The sequence below is a fragment of the Oryctolagus cuniculus genome, chromosome X (assembly GCF_051225735.1).
Source record: "Oryctolagus cuniculus isolate XC-2025 breed Fujian yellow rabbit chromosome X, ASM5122573v1, whole genome shotgun sequence".
Lineage (NCBI taxonomy): Eukaryota > Metazoa > Chordata > Mammalia > Lagomorpha > Leporidae > Oryctolagus > Oryctolagus cuniculus.
In genome coordinates this window covers 20932924-20956625 of record NC_142888.1, presented here as the reverse complement: position 1 = coordinate 20956625, position 23702 = coordinate 20932924, and the positions used below count along the sequence as shown (strand labels likewise).

At 39.9% G+C, this 23702-nt stretch overlaps 1 protein-coding gene across 2 annotated transcripts; it reads left to right on the top strand.

Moving 5' to 3' along the window:
• The first annotated feature begins 892 nt into the window (after nt 1–892).
• Nucleotides 893–5199, top strand: LOC103351821 (zinc finger protein 792). Of its 2 annotated transcripts, XM_089324699.1 has the most exons (3): nt 893–1019; nt 1115–1225; nt 1352–5199. In XM_089324699.1, exons 2-3 carry the CDS (start codon nt 1152–1154, stop codon nt 2661–2663), a joined length of 1386 nt encoding a protein of 461 aa, XP_089180825.1. In that variant the 5' UTR covers nt 893–1019; nt 1115–1151; the 3' UTR covers nt 2664–5199. The 2 variants fall into 2 exon arrangements, with proteins under 2 accessions (XP_089180825.1, XP_051683664.3); XM_051827704.3 differs by having other exon boundaries at nt 1115–5199.
• Nucleotides 5200–23702: the final 18503 nt, after the last annotated feature.

Below are 23702 nucleotides of genomic sequence, written 5' to 3'. Positions count from 1 at the left end.
AAATCACACTAACGCTTCACTTTGTTGAATTATAGTAATCTATCTAAAATAGAAAAATACAGTCAACTGAATAATGTCAATATAGTCTTGAATAGTATCAAAAACTACCCATACAAAAATGCTTCACAAATTTAGCTCTCATAAATGCATATTCTAGAAACTTAAGAACATACAGTACAGTATAAAAAGCAAGTTCTAGAATATCTTATGTTAAATTCAGGAATTTAGAAAATTATCTCTTATTACCAATACCAATGAACAACGTCCTGAAAATTTTAATCACTGCACTGAAGGAGAAAAAAGTAAGAACACAGAGGGTGTAATAGTTGTAAAATGTGAAGTAAAATAGTTTTTTATCTTAATAACAGCAAGACGGAGGATATGATAATTATGTAAACAATCTAAGTTCTAATTATAACAGAGAATTCAACCGTGGCTAAACACATCAACAGAAAAAAATATAGCTACCCATACAGCAATGAGAAATTTTAAATGCAATAATTCGTAAATGTAAACATTTATTATCAAGTGAAGATTTTATTGAAAACACGACTGTAAAATATACAAGGGACATCTGGATGGACATCAATAAATTTACAAACGCTTCACTTTAAAATTACCCAAGTCACCTAGCAATGGAAGCCTCCACTCCTCTTCAGGGTAACACAGCCCTCCAGGGTTGGGTTTACGAATCTTTTTTTTTTCCTTTTTTATTTTTAATGTTCTCCCAGGCCAATAGCAGTGAGGTGGATCAGAAGAGGAACAGGCGAGAAAAGAACGGGCACAATTATGGGATGCCAGCGCCACAGGCAGAGGCTTAGCCTACTATGCCGCAGCGCAGGCCCCAGGTTTGAGAATCTTTAAGGCGGCATTCAGGCAGCTCTTCCGGTCGGCGTACCCTTACGTACACATAGGGGTGGTGTTCCACTCGCCACCGGAAGCGTCCACTGAAGCGAGGCGGCTCCTCGTGAACAGTCGCAAAAGGCTAGTTTTTAGAGTGGCCCTTGCTTCAGTTTTCGGTAAGAGTTGTGATGTCTGTGGTACTGAATCTGTTTCTCTGAGATTTTGTGTCGCCAACCGTGGTGCCAACCATCTCGCATCATTTATTTCTCAGGAACCCGCCGAGTCAGGGCCTGTACCCTCACTACAGTATGGCTACAGCGGCTGAAGACGATGACCTGGACTTTGTTCCTGTGGTGCCCGGCCAGCAAGATCACGACCAGAGGTGCGTTACTTTGAAGGATGTGTTTGTGTACCTCTCCCATGAAGAATGGAAGCTACTTGATGAGGATCAGAAATGTCTGTACTATGATGTGATGCTAAATATCTTTCTGTATGTGCTTTCATTGAGACTTCCAATTAGCAGGTCCTGTTTGCTTACTCAGCCAGAGCCAGAGAGCCAGCCCAGGCAGCCAGACAGCGCAGATGTAGCTCCGGTTAATGCAAAGACAACCAAGAGAAGGTCTGGCCCTGGTTATTGGTATACAGAGATGGATGAAGACGTGCATTCTGAAGAAGGTGTTTTGGAGAGAATATCTCAGGTGAGAAGTCCTGAGGCAGGCCCTAGCACCCAAGAGACCCAGTCCTGTGACATCTGTGAGCAGATTGTAACGGGAATTCTGCACCTGGCAGAACAGGGAACAACCAGTGGGCTGCAGCCATATATATGTACGTCATGTGGGAGAGACTTATGGTTCAATTTGCAGCAGTGTGGAGAGAAATTCTCCAGAGGAGGAAAGGGCCAGTCCTCATTTGTGAATAGCCTTGCATACCTTGTTTCAGAGAAGGCCTTCACTTCCAGGGAGGATGGGCAGGACTTCTTGGCCAGCTCTGAACTTGTCCAGCACCAGGCCACCCACAATGAGGAAAATCCACACAGGAGCACTGCATGTGTAGAGGCCCAGCAGACTGGACAAGGTCAAAGGTGCAGTGAATGTGGGGAAGTTTTCAGACACAAAGACCAACTTATTCAGCACCAGATAAGCCACACAAGAGAACAACCTTATAAGTGCATTGAATGTGGAAAATCCTTTAGCCGAAGCCAGTACCTTACACTGCACCAGAAAATTCACAGAAGATCAATGCCTTTTAAGTGCAATGATTGTGGGAAATTGTTTAGCTGCAGGTCCAGACTTGTTATACACCAGACAGATCACACAAGATCAAAGCTTTATGGGTGTGCTGAATGTGGGAAATTTTTCAGCAGACATTCCATCCTTGTTCAACACAAGATAACTCACACTGGAGCAAGACCTCATGGGTGTGATGAATGTGGGAAAAACTTCCGCAACAGAGAAATACTTGCTAAGCACAAGAAAACTCACAGTGGAGAAAAGCCTTACACATGCAGCATTTGTGTAAAAAGCTTTAAACGTAAATGTGTATTTATAGACCACATGAAAGTCCACACTAAAAAACCCTCTTATGAATGTAATGAATGTGGGAAATTGTTTCAAAGAAATGGCAACCTTTTAATACACAAGAGAAATCACAGTGTAGAAAGGCTTTATGTGTGCAGCGAATGCGGGAAAGCATTCATCACTAGGTCCCACCTTACACAGCACCAGGAAGTTCACACCAGAGCAGTGCCTATGGATGAAGTGAATGTGGAAAGTTCTGTGGTGGCAACTCCAGAACATTCTACACCCAAAACTTCACACTAGATATAGACCTTAGATGTTCAGTTTATGTAAGAAAGCCTACAGAAAATGTTCTCACTTTGTCTGTCACTTGAAAATTCTCACTTGTGAAAGGCATCGTTATTTAGAACTTTTGCTGATCATTTAGCTGTAACTCCTAAGCTCATTTAAACACCACAGATTTCACATTGGAGGGGAACCTTAAGAATGTGGGGAATATACTGTCTCTTTCTTCAATATAATATGAGTCAGGAAAGAGAAAAGCTCTCGAAAGAGTTGCTTTTATGAGAGTCAACAACTAGAAATTTAGCTTCATATATCTGTACTTACATGGGAAGATTACCTATGAATGCCAAGGATGTAGGAAATTTTCAGGAGCTATTTTATATTGTTATATTGTTATATATTTTATAGGGCCCTTAACTATATTATGTCATTTCCAGTTTCTACCACAGAAGCCATTTTGCCTCTACCGCAGCCAAGCTCCTGCTGTGTGTGGTGGTCACCCCAGTGAGCTCAGGGAGGGCCGAGTTCTGCTCTATTCCATGTGAGGAGTCATGAGTGGTCTAAACCCACTGGTGAGTCCTCATTCCCTCTGTCTTGATGGTTTCAGTGTGGACATGACCTAGTTCTTGTTAAAAATATAGAAGTTGTGGTCTGTTTCAAGTTTCCAAAAGTTTCCTTTCTTGATGGACAATATGGATTTTACATGTGATGGCCCCAAGTTTCCAAAGGGTTCTTTTTTTTTTTTAATCTAAGGACAATATTGACTCTACCTATGATAGCTGAAATACATTTCTTCAACCTCCAAATCATTCAGCCTTTGAATATCCTGCCCTACACTGATGTGATTTGTGAAATTGTTTGTGTATTTCTTTTTTAAGTGTTTATTCTGTTCACTGTGTGGGATTGATTGGGAGAGGAATTGGGCTTTGCCAGCATTAAAGGAGGAATACCTTTGGTGGGTACTCCAATTCCAACTGCTAGAGAGACTAGCAGTATGGCAGAGAAAAGGTATCAATCTAGTATGGTCTAATTGGCAATGTTGCCCATTTTTTGAGGAAAAAATACCTAGAAGATAGTTGCTATGAAAACCTTCAGTGCTTCTGGGGACAGCATGAGTTTAGTCACTTTTCCCCAGGAGATGTTTAATATTCCCACAGAACTGTTGTTGAAGTACAGCTGTCTCCCAAAACCTACCAAGAAGTCACAGCCCCTAAAGTCCAAAATGTGGTTGTCAGATAAGACCTATAGGGGCTAAGTAGGAAACATAGTTGATTTAATGCATGGAATGTTGTCATTTTTACTGGTATTCATTTTTGTTAAGCTTAAAGATATAAGTTCTGTTTCACTACCTTTAAAAAAGTTAATCCTTAATGCTACAGCCATCATTGTGGCACAGCAGAAGCAGCCCCCACCTAGGAAGCAAGCATCCCTTATGAGCAATGGTTCAATTCCTGGCTGCTCCACTTCCAATCCACCTCCCTGCTAATGTTGCTGGGAAAGCAGCAGCAGATGACCCAAGTAACTGGGTCCCTGTGACCCATGTGGGAGGCCTGGATGGAGTCCCAGGCTTCTGGCTTTGGCTTGGCCTGGCCCAAGCTGTTGTAGCCATTTAGGGAGTGAGTCAGCACATAGAAGATCTCTGTGTGTCTCTTCCTTTAATTAAAAGCATAAAAAATAAAAAATCTTTAATGCTTAGTAAGGTTTAACTCGTTAATGTTATTTTACTTAGAAATCGTAAAATAGGTTTGACTATATCTTATTTATAGGCAACATCTTTCAAAAAGTAAAACTAATATTGTACACCCTTCAGATAGCATAAAAACATAATTGATATACAAATACTGTACAGAGTGGTGAAAAATGGCAAACTAAGGGTTTTGTGTCTACAGGGCATATGTAAATTTAATGAGACTAAGATTCTATGGGCTGAAGGTGTACAGAAATGCTCAGGACCTGCAGACCTGTTGAATCTTCTTGCTGAGGTTAATGAGTATAAAAGAAATTAATAATAAAAGTTTTCTGGATCCCGGTACCTCCCTGGGCTGTTAATCTGATAGCCATTACTGCATAAGCAGGAACCCCAGGAGACAGAAGAAATCCAAGAAGAAGTCCAAGGATGGGTCTTTTGCTATTCAACCAATATTTCAGTGCACATGTGCTTCATTGCATTCCACTGCCTCTCAAGATTTGGAAAATGATAGACAGTTGAGAGAATACAGGTTTGACTGATATTCCGAGAGAAATAAGTAATTTGTATTGTATTTTATAGGAATCTAGCTTCTCTTAAAAGTATTATTGGTGTGTAATTAAAATATGATAAACTGTACATGTTTAAATTGTACAGTATGTATGCACATATGATACCATTACCAAAGTTAAGGTAATCATCCCCAAAAACTTCCTTATAACCTTTTATCATTTTTTCTTTTTGTCTTTATGTGTTCCCTCATCTGCATATAAACAGACTTAATGTTACTATTACTTAATGATAGTACTTAATGTTACTACTTAATGTTAACTGCATTTTCTAGAATTTTATATAAACGCAATTATATAGCACGTTCTTATTTTTGTCTACTTTTTTCAATAAACATAAGTGTATTGTTTTAGATTGATGGATGTTCTTGAGTAATATTTTATTGTGCAGACTACTACAGTTCTTTGTCCATTGGTTGTTGCTAGACATATGAACTGCTTTTAGATTTAGGCTATTTTTTTTAAACTTTTATTTAATGAATATAAATTTCCAAAGTACAGCTTATGGATTACAATGGCTTCCCCCCCATAAAGTCCCTCCCACCCGCAACCCTCCCCTTTCCCACTCCCTCTCCCCTTCCATTCACATCAAGATTCATTTTCGATTCTCTTTATATACAGAAGATCAGTTTAGCATACATTAAGTAAAGATTTCAACAGTTTGCTCCCACACAGAAACATAAAGTGAAAAATACTGTTTGAGCACTAGTTATAGCATTAAATCTCAATGTACAGCACACTAAGGACAGAGATCCTACATGAGGAGTAAGTGCACAGTGACTCCTGTTAACAAATTGACACTCTTGTTTATGGCATCAGTAATCAACCTAGGCTCTTGTCATGAGCTGCCAAGGCTATGGAAGCCCCTTGAGTTCACTGACTCTGATAATTTTTAGACAAGGCCATGGTCAAAGTGGAGGTTCTCGCCTCCCTTCAGAGAAAGGTATCTCCTTCTTTGATGACCTGTTCTTTCCACTGGGATCTCACTCACGGAGATCTTTCATTTAGGTTTTTTTTTTTTTTTTTTTTTTTTTGGCTTAGGCTATTAAAAATAAAGCTTCTTTAAAAGAAACCCTTGGGGCCGGCGCCGTGGCTCACTTGGTTAATCCTCTGCCTGCAGCACCCAGCATCCCATATAGGTGCTGGGTTCTAGTGCTATTTGCTACTCTTCCAGTCCAGCTCTGTGCTGTGGCCCGGGAAGGCAGTGGAGGATGGCCCAAGTGCTTGGGCCCCTGCACCCGCATGGGAGACTGGGAAGAAGCACCTGGCTCCTGGCTTTGGATCAGTGCAGTGCCGGCTGTAGCAGCCATTTGAGGAGTGAACCAGCGGAAGGAAGACCTTTCTCTCTCTCTCTCTCTCTGTCTATAACTCTACCTGTCAAATAAAAAAAAAAAAGTCTCTTTAATGACTTCAGAGAGGAACTTGCCTTGCAAAGAAAGGTCCTCGGACGACCTAGGGGAGAATTTCAGGGTCTGGAAATAAGATATCATTGATATACAATGTAATTGCAAATTCTTGCCAATTTGAACAAGCAAGAAATCATGACACATTATGGGAATGAATTTAAGTTCTGTGGACCAAGGAGAACAGAATATACAGTTAAATCAAGTAAAATGTATCAACAAGGGCAGGGCTTCCTTTATATGAGGCATTTAATGGGCAACTTGAAACAACTTGAAGTATACCTAACAGGTGCTGAAACCTAGATTGTTCATGTTTGTAAAATAATTCAAATGCCTCAGGATGTCCCTGTGATATATTTTCAGTATCTCAGAGGAATGATTCCTGCAAATTACATTTCCAGGATTTTTGTCCTCTGGCTTTCATGTAGGTTTACCCAGTGGGAAGTTCATAAAGGAGACTGGCAGACAGGAAGTAGGGAGAATACAGGTGTCTTCTCCCTGTATGCCTCAACTGGCTTCTCTGGCAGTGTCTGCATATCCTTTGTTCCAGTAGCCCTTCCAGAGAGTTTTGCTATGATTCTAACATTTACAAATGACCTTAGGCCCTGAGGACCAGGAAGCCAACTCAGCCTAGGATGATAACTGCTTCTTGCTAATACTATAAAATCTCTGTATTGCCCATCTGTTCTAATAACTGAGTAGCCAATTCTTTTAAAAAATTTATTTATTTATTTGAAAGGCAGAGGCAGACAGAGAGAAGTCTTCCATCTGCTGGTTCACTCCAGCAGAGTGACCATGGCTGCAACCGCCCCAGCTGTGCCGATCTGAAACCAGGAGACAGGAGCTTCTTCCAGGTCTCCCACGCGAGTGCAGGGGCACAAGGACTTGGGCCATTTTCCACTGCCTTCCCAGACCACAGCAGAGAGCTGGGTCGGAAGTGGAGCAGCCGGGACTCGAACTGGCACCCATAAGGGATGCCGGTACTGAAGGTGGCAGCTTTATCTGCTATGCCACAGTGCCGGCCCCGCCAATTCTTTGAATTAAAATCTATTTTGGGCCGGTGTCGTGGTATAGCGGGCAAAGCCACTACTTTTGATGCCAGCATCCCATATGAGTGCTGGTTCGTGTCCTGGCTGCTCCACTTCTGATCCGGCTCCATGCTAATGGCCTGGGAAAACCAGTGGAAGATGGCCCCCAAGTGCTTGGGCCCCGGCTACCCTTGTGGGAGACCTAGAAGAAGCACCTGGCTCCTGGGTATGCCCCAGCCCCAGCGCTGGCTATTGTGGCCCTTTGGGGAGTATACCAGTGGATGGAAGATCTCTGTGTGTGTGTTTCTTCCTTTCTCTCTGTAATCCTGATTTTCAAATAAATAAATAAATCTTTTAAGAGAATCTCTGGTTAAATACTTTTAATGTATTTTTCTTATGTCCTATTTTTTTCTGGTTATATCTTGATGAATAACTACGCTGAAAGGAAAGGAGTTGGGGAGTAAGTGTGTAAGTAAGCAACAAGAGCTAAATATTCCTTAATCATTATCTCTGCAGAAACAGCTTATTCAGAATAGCTGAAGAGAATTTAATGAAGGGACTATTTATAGAGTCAAGGGCAAGATTAAGGAGCCCATCAGAAATGGTGCTGCACCTAGAGATTAACAATAATAGGAAGCTATTCCTATGCCCACAAAAGAATCCAAGCGAGAGAACAGTGTTCCTGCAACTGACAAGACCTCTAACTGTGGTGGGAAAGAGCCACCCAACAGGAGTAGTAGCCATAGGCAGTGGAACAGATATGAGTAACTATATTCTGACAAGGAAAGATTATTAGGGAATAGTTACCTAATCTCTCTCTGCTCCCCCGATTTCCTGTAAATACCTGTGTGTTAGTTTTCATCACTATAACAAAATATTACAGGATACTTAGGAAGAAGAAGAGGCTTATTTAGTTTACAGCTTTAAAAGTTCAAAGATATGGTGTTATAACATTAGCTCAGTTGAACCCTTTCTCAGCTGCATCACATCTTCGTGTATTGAAATGCTAGGAGCATGTATCAGGGCAAGCAGTCAAATTTCCAACCAGGAGCAGAGAGAAATTGGGTGGACACAAACTCAGGCTTTTGTAACCATTTTCTCTTAAATTACCAATGAGTCAGTCCCATGTGAACTAACTTTTGAGAGCATACCCCCAGTGACCCAAAGGCCTTCAACTAGATCCAGTTTCTTCAAGATTACACAGCACATGAACCTTTGGAAGAACACAAACCACATTCAAACATGTCATTGACTAAATGCGCTTATAAGGCAAACTCAAATAGATCCCTGGTGATTCAGCTTATAGGACTTGTCTTCCCAGGGCATTGAAAAAAGGCAGAGAAAATGGGAGGGGAGGTTGTTTGGTGCACTGATTAAGTCATCACTTGGGACACTCACATCCCATATCTAAGTGCCTGGTTTGAGTCCAGGCTCCTCTGCACCTGATCCAGCTTCCTCCTAATGCTGACCTTAGGATGCAAAAGATGATGTCTCAAGTAACAAAACCCTGATGGAATTCCTGGCTCCTAATTTTGGACTGACCCAATATATTTAATATTCCATTTTTGCTTTATATATATTTATATTTTAATATATTTAAATTCCCTTTTTACTTTAACAACTACTATATATATATATAGTACAAAACAATGTAACTGAAACTAGAGGCATTCTAGTTTCTCTGAAACACTATCTCTAATCACAAAGCACAAAAAGCTTTTTATGTGTCAGCATGATTTACTGACATAAAATCAATCAGCTATGGAAAAGTCTGCTTCAATAGCTTTACTTTCCACTGAAAGAATGTTAATGTATAATAACCAATCATAAGAGAGGTCAAAGTACATCCACCTTTATGCTTTATAAACTGTGCTATAAAAGCTGTGAAGTAAGCTTTTTGTCACTCTTAGAATCAGGCCTACCTGTTTGCGACTGTCCTTTTGTATGTACACTAAACTTTAAAAATGTTTCTAGGGGGCCTATATTTGGCACAGCAAGCTAAGCTCCAGCCTGCATCCCATATCAGAATGCCAGTTGGAGTACTGGCTGCTCTACTTCTGATCCAGCTTCCTGCTAATGGTCCTGAGCAGGCAACAAATGATGGTCCAAGTGTTTGGATCCCTGCCATCCATGGTGGAGACCCAGATAGATTTCTTGGATCCTGGTTGGCCTAGCCCAGCCCTGTATAATGTAATCATTTTTTTTCCTCTCTCTCTCTCTCCCTTCCCCTCTTCCCACCCCCACCTTTTAATTAAATGTATCTTTTTTTTTTTTTGACAGGCAGAGTTAGACAGTGAGAGAGAGAGAGACAGAGAGAAAGGTCTTCCTTTCTGTTGGTTCAACCCCCAAATGGCTGCTACGGCCGCCGTGCTGCGCCGATCCGAAGCCAGAAACCAGGTGCTTCCTCCTGGTCTCCCATGTGGGTGCAGGGCCCAAGCACTTGGGTCATCCTCCACTGCCCTCCCAGGCCACAGAAGAGAGCTGGACTGGAAGAGGAGCAACCGGGACAGAATCCGGCACCCCAACCGGGACTAGAACCCGGGGTGCTGGCGCCGCAGGCAGAGGATTAGCGTATTGAGCTGTGGCGCCCGCCATAATGTATCTTTAAAACAAACTTCCTGAAAGCCAGTGTTGTAGCAGAGGCAGGTTAAGCTGATGCCTGTGATGCCAGCATCCCATAGGAGCTCCAAGCTGCTCCACTTCTGACCAGTTCTCGGCTAATGAGTTTGGGAAGACAGCAGACAATGTTCCAAGTACTTGGGTCCCTGCCGCCCATGTGGAAAACCTGGATACAGTTCCAGGCTCCTGGCTTCAGCCTCACCCAGCTCTAGCTGTAGCAGCCATCTAGGAAGTGAACCAGTGGATGGATGATATCACACTCTCTCTCCCCCATCATTCTCTCTCTAACACTGTCTCTCAAATAAATAAAAATATCTTTATAAAAAGAAGGAAAATAAAGATGTAGAGAAGTTTAAAATAAATAAACAAAATCTAATTTGATCTGATTTTTATTTTTCACATAGTTGAAAATTATTACTTCTGAGGACTAAAGCTGTGAGGACAGAATGGAATTTTTAATAAGACAAACTATTCAATATAGATATGCATATAAACATGTATATATATATAAGGTACAATATTGACATAATTAAAAATAAAGTTCTTATAACAAAACGTGAAAATTCTTTAGCATTAGTATATAGGAAGGATTTGAGAGTTAAAGATTATTTGAAGGGTAGCTGTCATGACACAGGGTGGTAAACCACCACTTAGGATGCTCCTAACCCATATGGGAGTGCCTGGTTCCAGTCCTGGCTACTCCACACTTCCCATCAAACTTCCTGCTAATGTGCCAGGAAGGCCCAAATACCAGGATTCCTGCCACCCACATGGGAGAACCTGGATAGAGTTCCTAGATCCTGGCTTTAGCCTAATCTAGCCAAGGTTGTTTCAGGCATTAGGGGAATGAACCAAGCACTGGGAGAACTCTTGCGCTCTCTGTTGCTATGCCTTTCAAATAAATAAATAAATCTTTAAAACAGAAAAATAAAAATAAAATTTTGAAGATATTATAAAGTTCAGCTAAACATTTTGGGAAAGGAGCAGAAATTAGTTTCCTTAACAAAATAAAATGTCCTGTTCAAAAAATAAAATCCTTCAGCTCTTCTATTGAAAAGACTGCATTTAAAAAATGATAGGGAGTGATGGCATTATTTTTGATGAAAAAAAAAAACAGCCAGTCCCATTAAAGATGCTATTTTGAGAAAATATATACCTTTATTACTCTGTTGATACATATTTATGACAATATGTAAATATTTCTTTGAGTTGATAATAGTATTCTACTAGTTCCAGAATATATAAATTGTATTATGTTGTTTCTTGATGTACTCTTAAATTGGGAAAAAATCAAAGCAAAATTCATTTTTAATATGGAAGTGAAAAAGCAATGCAGAAGTAAAGGTAAATAAATAGACTTTGTTCAGCCCTGAAGCAACAGACTGTACTACACTGAAAATATTTCTATCAGACTGTAAATCTGTTGATTGGTAGCTATTTTTAGTACTCTTTCCCTTAGAGATGCACCTGATATACACACATGTAATGTGATTCATTTCTTTGAAGAAACATTTAAAACAGGGTAAAAACAAACAGCCTTCTAATCTCATGACATTTGGAAAGCAGCATGTGAAAAAGAAATTACAGTATGGATTTGGCAGTAAAATAAAATGACAGAAGTTGATTCCCACATCTATTCTTCAGCTTAAGGGAGATCTAAATTAAGAAGGTGGTAAAGAAAGTAAAAGGAATCAGTCACAAGCACAGACACCTATCTCAAAAGCATTCCATTCTTTTCTTTTTTAAAGATGTATTTTATTTATTTGAAAGGCAGTTACAGAGAGAGGTAGAAACAGAAAGAGAGGTCTTTCATCTGCTGGTTCACTCCCCAAATGGCTGCAATGGCCAGAGCTGGGCCGATCTGAAGCCAGGAGCCAGGAGCTTCTTCTGGGTCTCCCATACAGATGCAAGAGCCCAAGGACTTGGGCCATCTTCTACTGTTTTCCCAGGCCATTAGCAGAGAGCTGGATCAGAAGTGGAGCAGCCATGACTCAAACCAGCACCCATATGGGATTCTGGCACTGAAGACTGTGGCTTTACCTGCTACACTACAATGCCAGCCCCAATAATAAGATTTTGAAAGCAATTTTAACCCACAAAGTCAAGCAATGACCTATAGGACTGATTTTATTTCACTAAGGGTGTACTGACATGTATTTCTTTGGGTCTCAGAAATACCAGATTTATTTAAGTGCAAAATACATCAGTAATTTAACTTCAGTTTTAACGTACTAAATTACTTCATGCTATTTTATGAAACATTATCAGGATTAGATACTGGGAGACTACTTTAATGTGTCATGTTATTTTTATGTAGCTCCTAAGAGTATAGCTTCTATTGGACAAATGCATTCTTTTAATCTATTATTATTCAAGAATCTTCCTTGTAATGATAGGGCAAATGTGTAAATTCTCCCCTTATTGTTTTAAAAAACATTTACTTATTTATTTGAAAGTCAGAGTTACAGAGAGGCAGAGGCAGAGAGAGAGGTCTTCCATCCACTGGTTCACTTCCCATATGACCGCAACGGCAGAGCTGGGCTGATCTGAAGCCAGGAGCCAGGAGCTTCTTCCACATATCCCACATGGGTGCAGGGGTCCAAGGACTTGGGCCATCTTCTGCTTTCCCAGGCCACAGCAGAGAGCTGGATCAGAAGTGGAGCAGCCGGGACTCGAATTGGAGCCCATATGGGATGCTGGCACTGCCGGCAGCAGCTTTGCCTGGTATGCCACAGCACCAACCCCTCCCCTTATTTTTTGATAAATTTGAGGATAGATATGTTTACCCTAACTTGAACATTACAAAATGTATATATGTATCAAAACAACATATGGTATCTCATAAATATGTATAATTTTGTCAATTAAGAACAAAAATAAAAAAGCAAATTCAACTTTATGTTTTTAAAAGATTTATTTATTTATTTGAAAGGCAGAGTTACACAGAGAGAGAGAGAGAGAGAGAGGTCTTCATCCGCTGGTTCACTCCCCAGATGACCCCAACGGCTGGAGCTGTGCTGATCTGAAGCCAGGAGCCAGGAGCTTCTTCCAGGTCTCCCATCTGGGTGCAGGGGCCCAAGGACTTGGGCCATCTTATACTGCTTTCCCAGGCCACAGCAGAGAGCTGGATCAGAAGTGGAGCAGCAGGACTCGAATCAGCACCCATATGGGATGCCAGCACTGCAGGCAGTGGCTTTACCTGGTATGCCACAGCGCCAGCCCCTGCAAATTCAACTTAAAAATAATTTTATTTGCAGACTGACATACAGAAAGATATTTTCCATCTGCTTGTTCACTCCTTAAATGATCACAACAGCTAGGGCTGGGCCAGGTGTGGGGAGCAACCCGGACTAGACTAAGTTACTGGAATTAAGACTTATTCTATGCATCTGCTCTCCCACAATATGGCGCTGAGAAGGGAGAAACAGCTTCTACGCAGCTGCCTCTTGCCAACTTGAGTGATGATCTCCAGGAGCTGATCCTGCTCCTGATTGGAGGAGAGCAGCGTACTCGGCGTGTGGGCAGCCGAGTTGGGATTGGCGGAGGAGGACTATAAAGGAGGAGAGAGACAACATGCACCAGGAACATCTAAGGGGAACATCTGAAGGAACACCTGAGCAGCCCCCGAGAGAGCTGGCCGGCGGTGTGCCACTCCCCCGCGGAAGTGGGGAAAGTGGCAGGGGGAACCGCCCTTCCACGGAGGTGGAAGGGACGGTAGCCAACCCGGGAAGAACCAGCAGCAAACCCGGGGAGGGCCGAGCAGACGAAAGAACAGCGCAGGGTCCTGTGTCGTTCCTCCACGAAGACGGGGAGCGACATAATGGTGCCGTGACTCGGATAGGAAGCCTAGGCAGGGTTTAGTGTCGTTCCTCCATGAAGAGGGGGAGCGACATAATGGTGTCGTGACTCGGATATGAAGCCTAGGCAGGGTTTAGTGTCGTTCCTCCATGAAGAGGGGGAGCGACAGCCAGGCCGAAGCCAGGAGCCAGGAACTCCATCCAGGCCTCCTACTTTCATGACAGAGACTCAAGTACTTAAGTCATCATATGCTACTTTCCTAGGTACATTAGCAGGGTTCTAGATTGGAAGATGAGTAGCTGGGACTCAAACCAGCACTCCAATATGTGATTCAGAAATTCCAAGGAGATGGCTTAACCTGCTGTACCACAAGGCCTGCCCCAAATTTTACATTCTAAGTTGACATTAAAGCATTACTTACCTTACTTACAATAAGAATAGAAAGAAATCATATATTTCTTGCTACTCGGGAAAAATAAATGTTTCTACATTCATGAATATTAATGGAAACATGAAGAAACATGATGGGACATGAGTTTTTATCTTTATATACTAGATGAAATCTACCTAGATCTCAATGAAATACTATTTCCCTTTAAGTTGTTTTAAAGAAAGGGTGAGGGAAATGATGGCTTCAAAACTGAGTAATTTTAATGAGAAAATCATCATAGCTAGATTTATGGCATGCCTGAAGCTATGTTTTTTTTTTTAAATACACCCATGAAGCTTTTTTCTTTTTTTTTACAGGCAGAGTGGACAGTGAGAGAGAGAGACAGACAGAAAGGTCTTCCTTTGCCGTTGGTTCACCCTCCAGTGGCCACCACGGCTGGCGCACTGCGCCAATCCGAAGCCAGGAGCCAGGTGCTTCTCCTGGTCTCCCATGGGGTGCAGGGCCCAAGGACTTGGGCCATCCTCCACTGCACTCCCGGGCCACAGCAGAGAGCTGGCCTGAAAGAGGGGCAGAATCCGGCGCCCTGACGGGGACTAGAACCTGATGTGCCTGCGCCGCAGGCAGAGAATTAGACTATTGAGCCGCGGCGCCGGCCCTGGGGTTATGGTTTTAAAAATATTTATTGCCACATCATCTCTTCTTCTCCATACATTACTGTCTCAAACCTACCTGTGCCCTAAAGTGTTCTACGAGCTTGGGCTTAGCTCTGTCTTTTCTGTTTTTATAAGTATAAACTTTGAGATTTCATGAAGCAAGATATTTACCAAATTTTCTATAGTTGTTGCCATCTAGTATGTGATATTCTAATATGTTATGAACAGGCTGGATTTCTTTATTCATATTAAGTCCCATATAATTAATTGGTTTCCCATGTAAAATAAATTTTGTATGCTTGAGCTTCTGGGCCAAAAGTGACAGAGAAAAAGTCATTTTCTCAGCCTACTATATAAGGTATCTACAAGTGTTGTGGATTTTTAAGTAGTTAATCACTTTAATGACAATCTAAATGTGTCCTCTTGAAATGGTAAGAAAAAAACAAAGAATAAATGTCTAACTGCTCTATATAAGATAAAACATAGACTAGGATTGTAAGTTTATGAATAGAAGAGTGGGAATACAATATATAACAGTAATGACTGTAAGATGATTTTGATTTATATTAAATATGATTGTTCTTTCAAATCAGCTCTTTGATATATGGGTACAAAACAATATACACTCATATTATTCCCCTAACACAAATTTTATGCCGATTGTTTCCTGTTAGCTATCAGGAAATAAAACTCCCATTCCCACTAAAGGTGTCAATGTACTAACTACTGGACAAAAGAAACTATTAAAATCTATATAATCATTTCATTGTATTACAGAATAAAAAGGAATAACCTATGTTCTTCACTTGACATATTCTCTTCTAATGCCATTGAAGTGTAATAGAATAGCTATTGTTGGGCTATTTTCTGCCTGTAATAGAATCTTTGATTTATAAAGGTGCTGAATCATGTATTAGCCTTATTTCTCGGTATTCACATAAGAGTTATTTCAATCAGAACTGAAGGACTATAGCCATGAGAGCATACAGCAGCTGTTTAACATCACACAATAGAACCATACAGAGGAAAGAGCAGTAAGAATTTCACTTTATGATTTAATTTCAGAATACTTGTACATTACAATGGCAATCATACCAACACATTTTCATTTAAAGGTCATACAATTTTGCAGTTAGACAAATCTTCAGAAAATCTATTTTTCTTTCCATTAATTTATATATTAAGAACACAGTCCAAAGAAGTTAAATGATTTGATCAATATCACAAAGCTAGTAAATAGCAGACATTGACCAAAGCCCAATTTTGAGGGCTTTGATTTTTTTCCATTGCACAATGATTGAAGAGAAAATATTTCATTCAATTCTTCCAATGGTCTGCAGAAAATCCAATATTTAAAAGGGAGTGGAATCAGCATCGTGGTATCACAGTTTAAGCTACCACTTGCAATCTGGCATCCCACATTGGAATGCTGGTTCAAGTTTCAGCTACTCTGCTCTGACCCAGGCTCCTGTTACTGTGTCTCGGAAGGCAGCAATGATGGCTGAAGTACTTGAGCCTCTGCCACCCATGTGGGAGACCAGGATGGAGTTTCTGGCTCCTGGCTTTGACCTCGCCCACTGCTGGTTGTTGAAGACATTTGAGGACTGAACCAGCAGATGGAAGATTCTCTCTCTCTCTCTCCCTCTCTCTCTCTCTCTCATCTTGCTCCACCTTTCAAATCAATAAATCATTATAATAAAAGGGAGCATTGCTTCTTGGCCTTTTGGCTAAGATCAAGTATAATAAAAGGGACCTTTAAAAGTTTGTGGCAGAATGGAATTAAAATATAATATAATTAAAATATAAAATAATGAACTTGCTGAGCCTCTCATTGTATACAGCAGAAATCAGTAATTCCTGGAAATTATGTGGCATTAAACAAAATAAATAGAGATCAGTGGTATTTGTTACACTGATAATTCTTACAGATGTTCAAGTTTGAGTAATTGATTATGTCAAGAAATTCAAAATAGTGAAAGTAGATTCAGGGGCACAGTGACCATTTCTTCTGATTAGAAATTCTTTAATTTTGTCAATATCATGAGCCCTTACTTTTCTAATATTCTAATCTCTCACAAATTTAGTAAGGCTCATCAGTACCCTAAAATCTCACAAAGAGTAAGAAAAACATTATTAAGAAGGTAAAAAGTGATTGAGGAAAACCATAGCAGAATAAAACAATAGTCTAGGGCTCATATTTTCTTTCTTTCTTTCTTTCTTTCTTTCTTTCTTTCTTTCTTTCTTTCTTTTTTTTTTTTTTGACAGGCAGAGTGGACAGTGAGAGAGAGAGAGAGACAGAGAGAAAGGTCTTCCTTTGCCATTGGTTCACCCTCCAATGACCGCCACGGCCGGCGTGCTGCACTGATCCGAAGCCAGGAGCCAGGTGCTTCTCCTGGTCTCCCATGGAGTGCAGGGCCCAAGGACTTGGGCCATCCTCCACTGCACTCCTGGGCCACAGCAGAGAGCTGGCCTGGAAGAGGGGCAGAATCCGGCGCCCCTAGGGCTCATATTTTCCAAATCATTCATAATGACTTGCATAGCCAGCAGTACTTAAGATCATATGTAAAGAATAGGGTTTATTTTAATTAAATAAGTCTCTCCCCCAATTAAAGATTACCCAAGTTCAGCATTGACGTTAACACTAGAGCTAGCAAGCACATACTGTATCTGGCTGCAATAGATGCAGTCTGCGTGGCCTACACCCCACGATAGAGACACCATAAGCAGTGAGCAAGTCAGGAAATCACAAAAAAAAAAAAAAAAAAAAGAAAGAAAGAAAAATTTTTAAGAATACTTCAAAAGAGATAAGTCCAAAAATTTAATGATCCTTGGGGCTGGTGTTGTAGCATAGTGGGTAAAGTCCCCACCTGTGACACAGCATCCCATATGGGTGCCAGTTCATGTCCCGGCTGCTCCATTTCTGATCCAGATCCCTACTAATTGCCTAGGAAAGCAGTAGAAGACAGCCCAAGTGTTTGGGCCCCTGGCACCAACATGAGAGACCTGGATAAAGCTCCTGGCTTCTGCCTGACTGCAGTCACTTAGGGAATGAACCAGTAGATGGAAGGTTCTCTCTCTTTCTCTCGCTCTCTCTCGATGTTGTCTCTCCCTCTCTCTCATTAACTCTTTCTAAATAAATAAATTAATCTTCAAATAACATTATGATCCAAAAATCCAACCTTTAAAGCCTGCTGTGATTGTAAAATCAAGCAAGAAACCAATTTTAAAAGTAATGGAGATTCCAGCAAGTGAAAGGAAGGAAAAAGGAAAACCAAATTAGGGGAAGTGGAAGAGCCCTCAGTGCCCCAGACCACAATGTAACATGATTAAAATAGAAAATACTTACTCAGGGGCCAGCATTGTGGCACAATAGGTTAAGCTGCACCCATATGAGCACCTTTTGAAGACTCAGCTGCTTCCCTCGGGATCCAGCTCCCTGCTAATGTGCCTGGAAAAGCAGCGGGAGATGGCCCAACTGCTTGGTCCCCTGCTACCCAGGTGCAAGACCCAGATGGATTTCCAAGCACCTGGCTTCAGCTAGGCCCAGACCTGGCCATGGCAACCATTGGATAACCACCATTCTCTTCCCTGCTTCTTTGTGTTTGATTTGTTCAGATTCCAAATGTAAGCGCAGTATTTGTGTGTCTGGTTCATTTCAATTAGCAAAATGCCCTCTTTTTAAAGGCTGAATAGTATTCCATATATATATATATATATATATATATATACCATATTTTCCTTAACCATTCATCTGTTGATGGACTCTTAGATTGATTCCAAAACTTGGCTATTGTGAACAGTACTTCAAGGAACATAGGAGCACAGATACTTCTTCAACATACTGATTTCAAACCTTATGAATACCTGGAAGTAAGATTGCTAGATCGTGTCATAATTCTAGCTTTATGTTTATGAGGAACCTACATACAATTTTCACTAATGGTTATACTAATTTAGATTCCTACCGCTTTAAGTTAATTAATAAACTAAGAGTATTTTTTTATTTTTTTAAGATTTATTTATTTTTACTTGAAAGTCAGAGTTACACAGAGAGAGAAGGAGAGGCAGAGAGAGAGACAGAGGTCTTCCATCCGCTGGTTCACTCCCCAATTGGCCACAATGGCTGGAGCTGTGCCGATCTGAAGCCAGGAGCGAGGAGCTTCCTCAGGGTCTCCCACATGGATGCAGGGGCCCAAGGACTTGGGCCATCCTCCACTGCTTCCCAAGGCCATAGCAGAGAGTTCCATATTAGAGTGCCAGGTTCAGTTCAAGTCCTAGCTCCTTTGCTTCAGATCCACCTTCCTGCTAATGCACCTGGGAAGGCAGTGGATGATGGCCAAAGTGCTTGAGTTCTTGACACCCATGTGGGAGACCAAGATGGAATTCCTCATAAACATACTCAGAGGGAGCAAAACTTAATGTCTATCTCCATGAGGAACTCTGATTTTAGGAAACTGTAGTCTTTTAAAGAGGACTGCTGGTGAACCTGCCCAACATTACTCTTACGGAAGACATTATCTTTGTTGTCCTGGACAGCAAATGAATACGCCCTCTGCTTCATATTCCAGAAGGAGACACTATTTCTGTCTTCCAAGGCTGTTTACCATACAATAAGCTTTGAAAAGATAGTCCGGAATAACAGCTGCTATAAGATTTGCTAACTGTGAGAGATTCATGGACATTTATCTCCCAAATACATTTGTGTGTATGCACAGACATACAAAGGTACTTCAAACAATTCAATTAAAATGAAAGTAAAAGCTAAGTTTATTTGGGAGCAAAAAATTTTAAGTCCATACATAACAAGGGTCTTGAAAAAGATCACATAAAATGAATGTTATGAAAGAACCATGCATGGCTTTCATTTTTTACACACTAAATCATTTACATTTTATATAAAAGTTCATTTTGCAAAATTAGACCCATTTTTATATACTTTATGACTTGCTTCATTCTTTTAAAGAATTTGTATTTACTTATAGTCATCTTATTTGCAAGGGAAAAAGAGAGACAAAGTCTTTTTTATCCACTGGTTCACTCCTCAAATTCGCCTGCAACAGCCAGGGCCAGACTAGACTGAAGCCAGGAACTCTAACTCAATCCAGTTCTCTTTTATGGGTAGTAGGGACCAAGTACTCAAGTCATCACTTGCTGCTTCCCAAGCTGTGGAAAAGCAGGAAGCAGATTGGAAGCAGAGTAGTCAGGACTTAAAACTGGCACTCTGATATGAGATGTGGATGTCCCAAGCAGAGATTTATCCACTATGCCAAACATCTGCTCTTCCCTCATTCTTTCAAGCAAATACATAGTATTCCATAGTATCTATATTCCATGATTAATTAAAAATTATGAGCCATTTATGCCATAATGATTTTTTACATCTTCTAAATGTATTACTATTATAAATAAGATGGAATAAAGTAGCCTTTTTACATATCTCATGCATATATCTGAGCATTTGTGTAGGAAAGACAAACAGAAATTGAGTTATCTAATGAAAAATATGTATAATGAAAATTTGAAAGATACGTACAAGTTTCCTGGCTTCCCTAACAGTATATTCCCCTAACAGTATATGAGAGTATCCAAATCCTGTGTTTCTATGTATCCCCAAATAAGGATGAGCATATCTGATTTATAAGGATGAATAAGAATCTCACTTCTGAATATTTATCCAAACTAACTGAAATAATCTTGAAGAGATAATAGCACTCTCATGTACAATGCAGCACTATTCACAATAGTCAAGATTTGGATTTAACCCAAATGTCTATCAGTGGATGAATGGATAAAGAAAATGTGGTACACACGTATTTCAGCATAAGGAATTCTACAATATGCAATAACATAGGTGAACTTTAAGGACAAATATTACATGATTCCACTTACATGAAACATCTAAAATAGGCAAATTCATAGAAACCAAGAGTTGAATAGTAGTTCCTGGGAGATGGGGGTAATGGGACACAGAGTTATTAATTGACTGGTATATATCTTGTTATGCAAGATAAGTTAGAGACCTGTTGTAGAACACTGTGCCTTATAGTTAACAATATTGTATTGTACCCTTAAAATTTGTTAAGCAGGTAGATCTCATATTAAGCATTCTTATCACAATAAAATAAAAAAAGAAAAATTAGATTAATGATGGATAATACTTTTGACCTTTATGTAATTTTGGCTTCTGTACCAAATTTATTCCTATACAAACATTGAAAACTTCATATTATTAGTTCAAATTTTAGATAAGTCAGACATTTCAATAAAACAGCTATGGAAAAGAGCCATAATCACAATGTCCAGTCCTAATTTCTTACATTTTTTCATTTAGTGCTACTGGCTTCACCTGACACAAATAAGGTATGTGCAATTCATGATGCCATACATCAAAAAGAACTGGAAAACTTCCTCCTGGAGCACTTCTAGAATGTATTTCATCCCCCAAAGAAACTCTGCAAAATACCTTCATCACATTTTCCAAAATTGAGTTTCATGGCAGTAGACTTGAAACAGGGGATTCATACTAAGCTTGGGATCAACTAAAACTTCAGGTTCATTTTGTGCCACTCCTACTGCTGCTGCTGCTGCTGTTTTTGCTTTAACATGATCTGCCACCTATCTAGGTTTTCCTGAATCTGCTTGTATATGCAATTGATTTTTTTTGTATCCTAAGTGAGTGCCTTAGTCATCTTGGGCTGTTATAACCATAGCAAATTACCAAAAACTGGTAGGCTTAAGCAACAGTAACTTATTTCGCCTTTCTCTAGAGGTTGGAAATTGAAAACAAGGTCCCATCATGGTCAGGGCTTTGTGATTAGTCTTGTGGACTGCAGACTGTTATCTTCTCCTTGATTCCTCACAAGGGGGAAATACAGAGACATAGCTCTATGTGGTCCTTTGGATAAGGCACTAATCCCATTCATGAGGCTTGTACCCTCATGGCCTAATTACCACTCAAATACTCCATCTCCTAATAACATTACTCTAAGGAATATGATTTCGATATAAGACTCTGAGGGACACAAATATTCAGTTCATTTCATTCCAACCCTAGTGCCCCCAAATTCATGTCCTTCTCATATATAAGATACATGTATTCCATCCTGAAGGCTCCCAAAGTTTTAACTCATTCCAGCATCAACTCTAAAGTTCAAAGTCTCATCCAAACCAGATGTGAGTGAAATTCCAGGTACATATAAATGGATCACTTCACAATTTCCAACTTTCCAAGATCTTTTTGAAACTTGATTCTGTGATCTATCATAATAGCTAACTTCCGTTTCTGCATCATCTATGCATTTAACAAACATACATCATTTCCATGAATTCATTCCACTTACTTTTTAAAATGTTTAACAGAACATATCTAAACCTAAGCATGTGTCTGTGCCATCCATATCTTCTCTGAAGGTAGACACCATTCTGTTTATAAGTCTGGCTTGAGTTTTATCAGTAGAGCCATAGGCTTGAATTGAGTCTGATGTCACTAGACTAGGCGTGGGGATATGTGAGACTGTGGCAGGAAGAAACACTAATAGGAGAAAGCTGCTGTTTTTCACACAGCTCTCCAGCTAAGCAGGCATCATGAGAAAGGGAGTAGAAAAGGACAGCATGTAAACTGAATTAAATTTTCATAAAATAAGATGCCCTCAATTTATTTTTTTCCTAAGCATCAGTGTAATGAATAATTAAGAATGTTCACTCTCCTCTCAGATTTGCAGAAAGCAGTGTATTTCTCAGATTCACTTGGCGGGTTTATTAACTACTATTGTTTCTTTTTTTCAAAGAGGTCATCTGCCTACAGAATTTTTTTTTATCATTTCAGTAATTATGTTTTGATGGTTACATTTGCATGAATATGTTCAAAGCTTTCATATCTAATAAATGCACTACATGCAGAAAAAAGTCAAAGTGATATACAAGAAATGAGTACTTTAAGTGCCCATATATAATTGTAGTCTTAATTAAAGACTGATTCAGAAAGAAAACTTTAGACAAAAATTCACTTTATTACAATTTTACTTAGACATTTCCTATATTCAAAGTGAAGAAAGGTCTTATTTTTCCTCAATTAAGCTGTCATTGGGAAAACATTCTGCTCTTAAATTTGCTCTAGTGACAGTGAGAGGACCTGAATGATGTCCCTAAGTATTATAAATAGGTGAAACATGTGGTGGTCATAGCAATGCAGTGAGCAAATTTGGAACATATCCAAACTTAAGGGAATGAATCCATTATAACTGCATCCCAAAGGCACTGAGGAATATCCTGCCAGGCAATATCAGGAAGACTAGGCAATCTCAAACCTTTCAGTGAGTGAGGAGGGAGCACAATAACAAGCAAGGTCTGTGAAACCCATGGATATCACTTACATGTGTAATCTTCATCACTATGTTCTGCTCAATATGGCAACACTTGCTGGCCACCTGCTGCTCTTTAGGGATCGTAATGCATGACGCTGTTATGCTGCTAAAATCCTATCCAAAAAAATAACACAGGCCATGGTTAATGCTATCAAATTCATTAATATTTCAAAATGCAACATCAATTTGAGCAGTGCTCTTGTCCATCAAAAGTTTAGTATTTACGTAGTATTTTGGGCACACCACTGCCATTCTTCTTGTATGCAAAAATATATATAACAAATATAATCCTTTTGAGATAGTTTTTCTATTTATTCACCTTCTTACTTGATTCAGTTTTATTTCTACCTCTCCTTCCCCTTTGAAATCAATAATACTATACAATAACTATCTCTAATATAATGAAACTGTAAAAGTATTGTGACAGTAGGAGGGAAATTACTATGAAATAAAGGTCATTTTACGTGTGTGAAATGAATGGAAAAAGTAATATTATGTGCATAATGATTTCACTTATGGATTTATAAGCATGTGTCACAAAGTGAA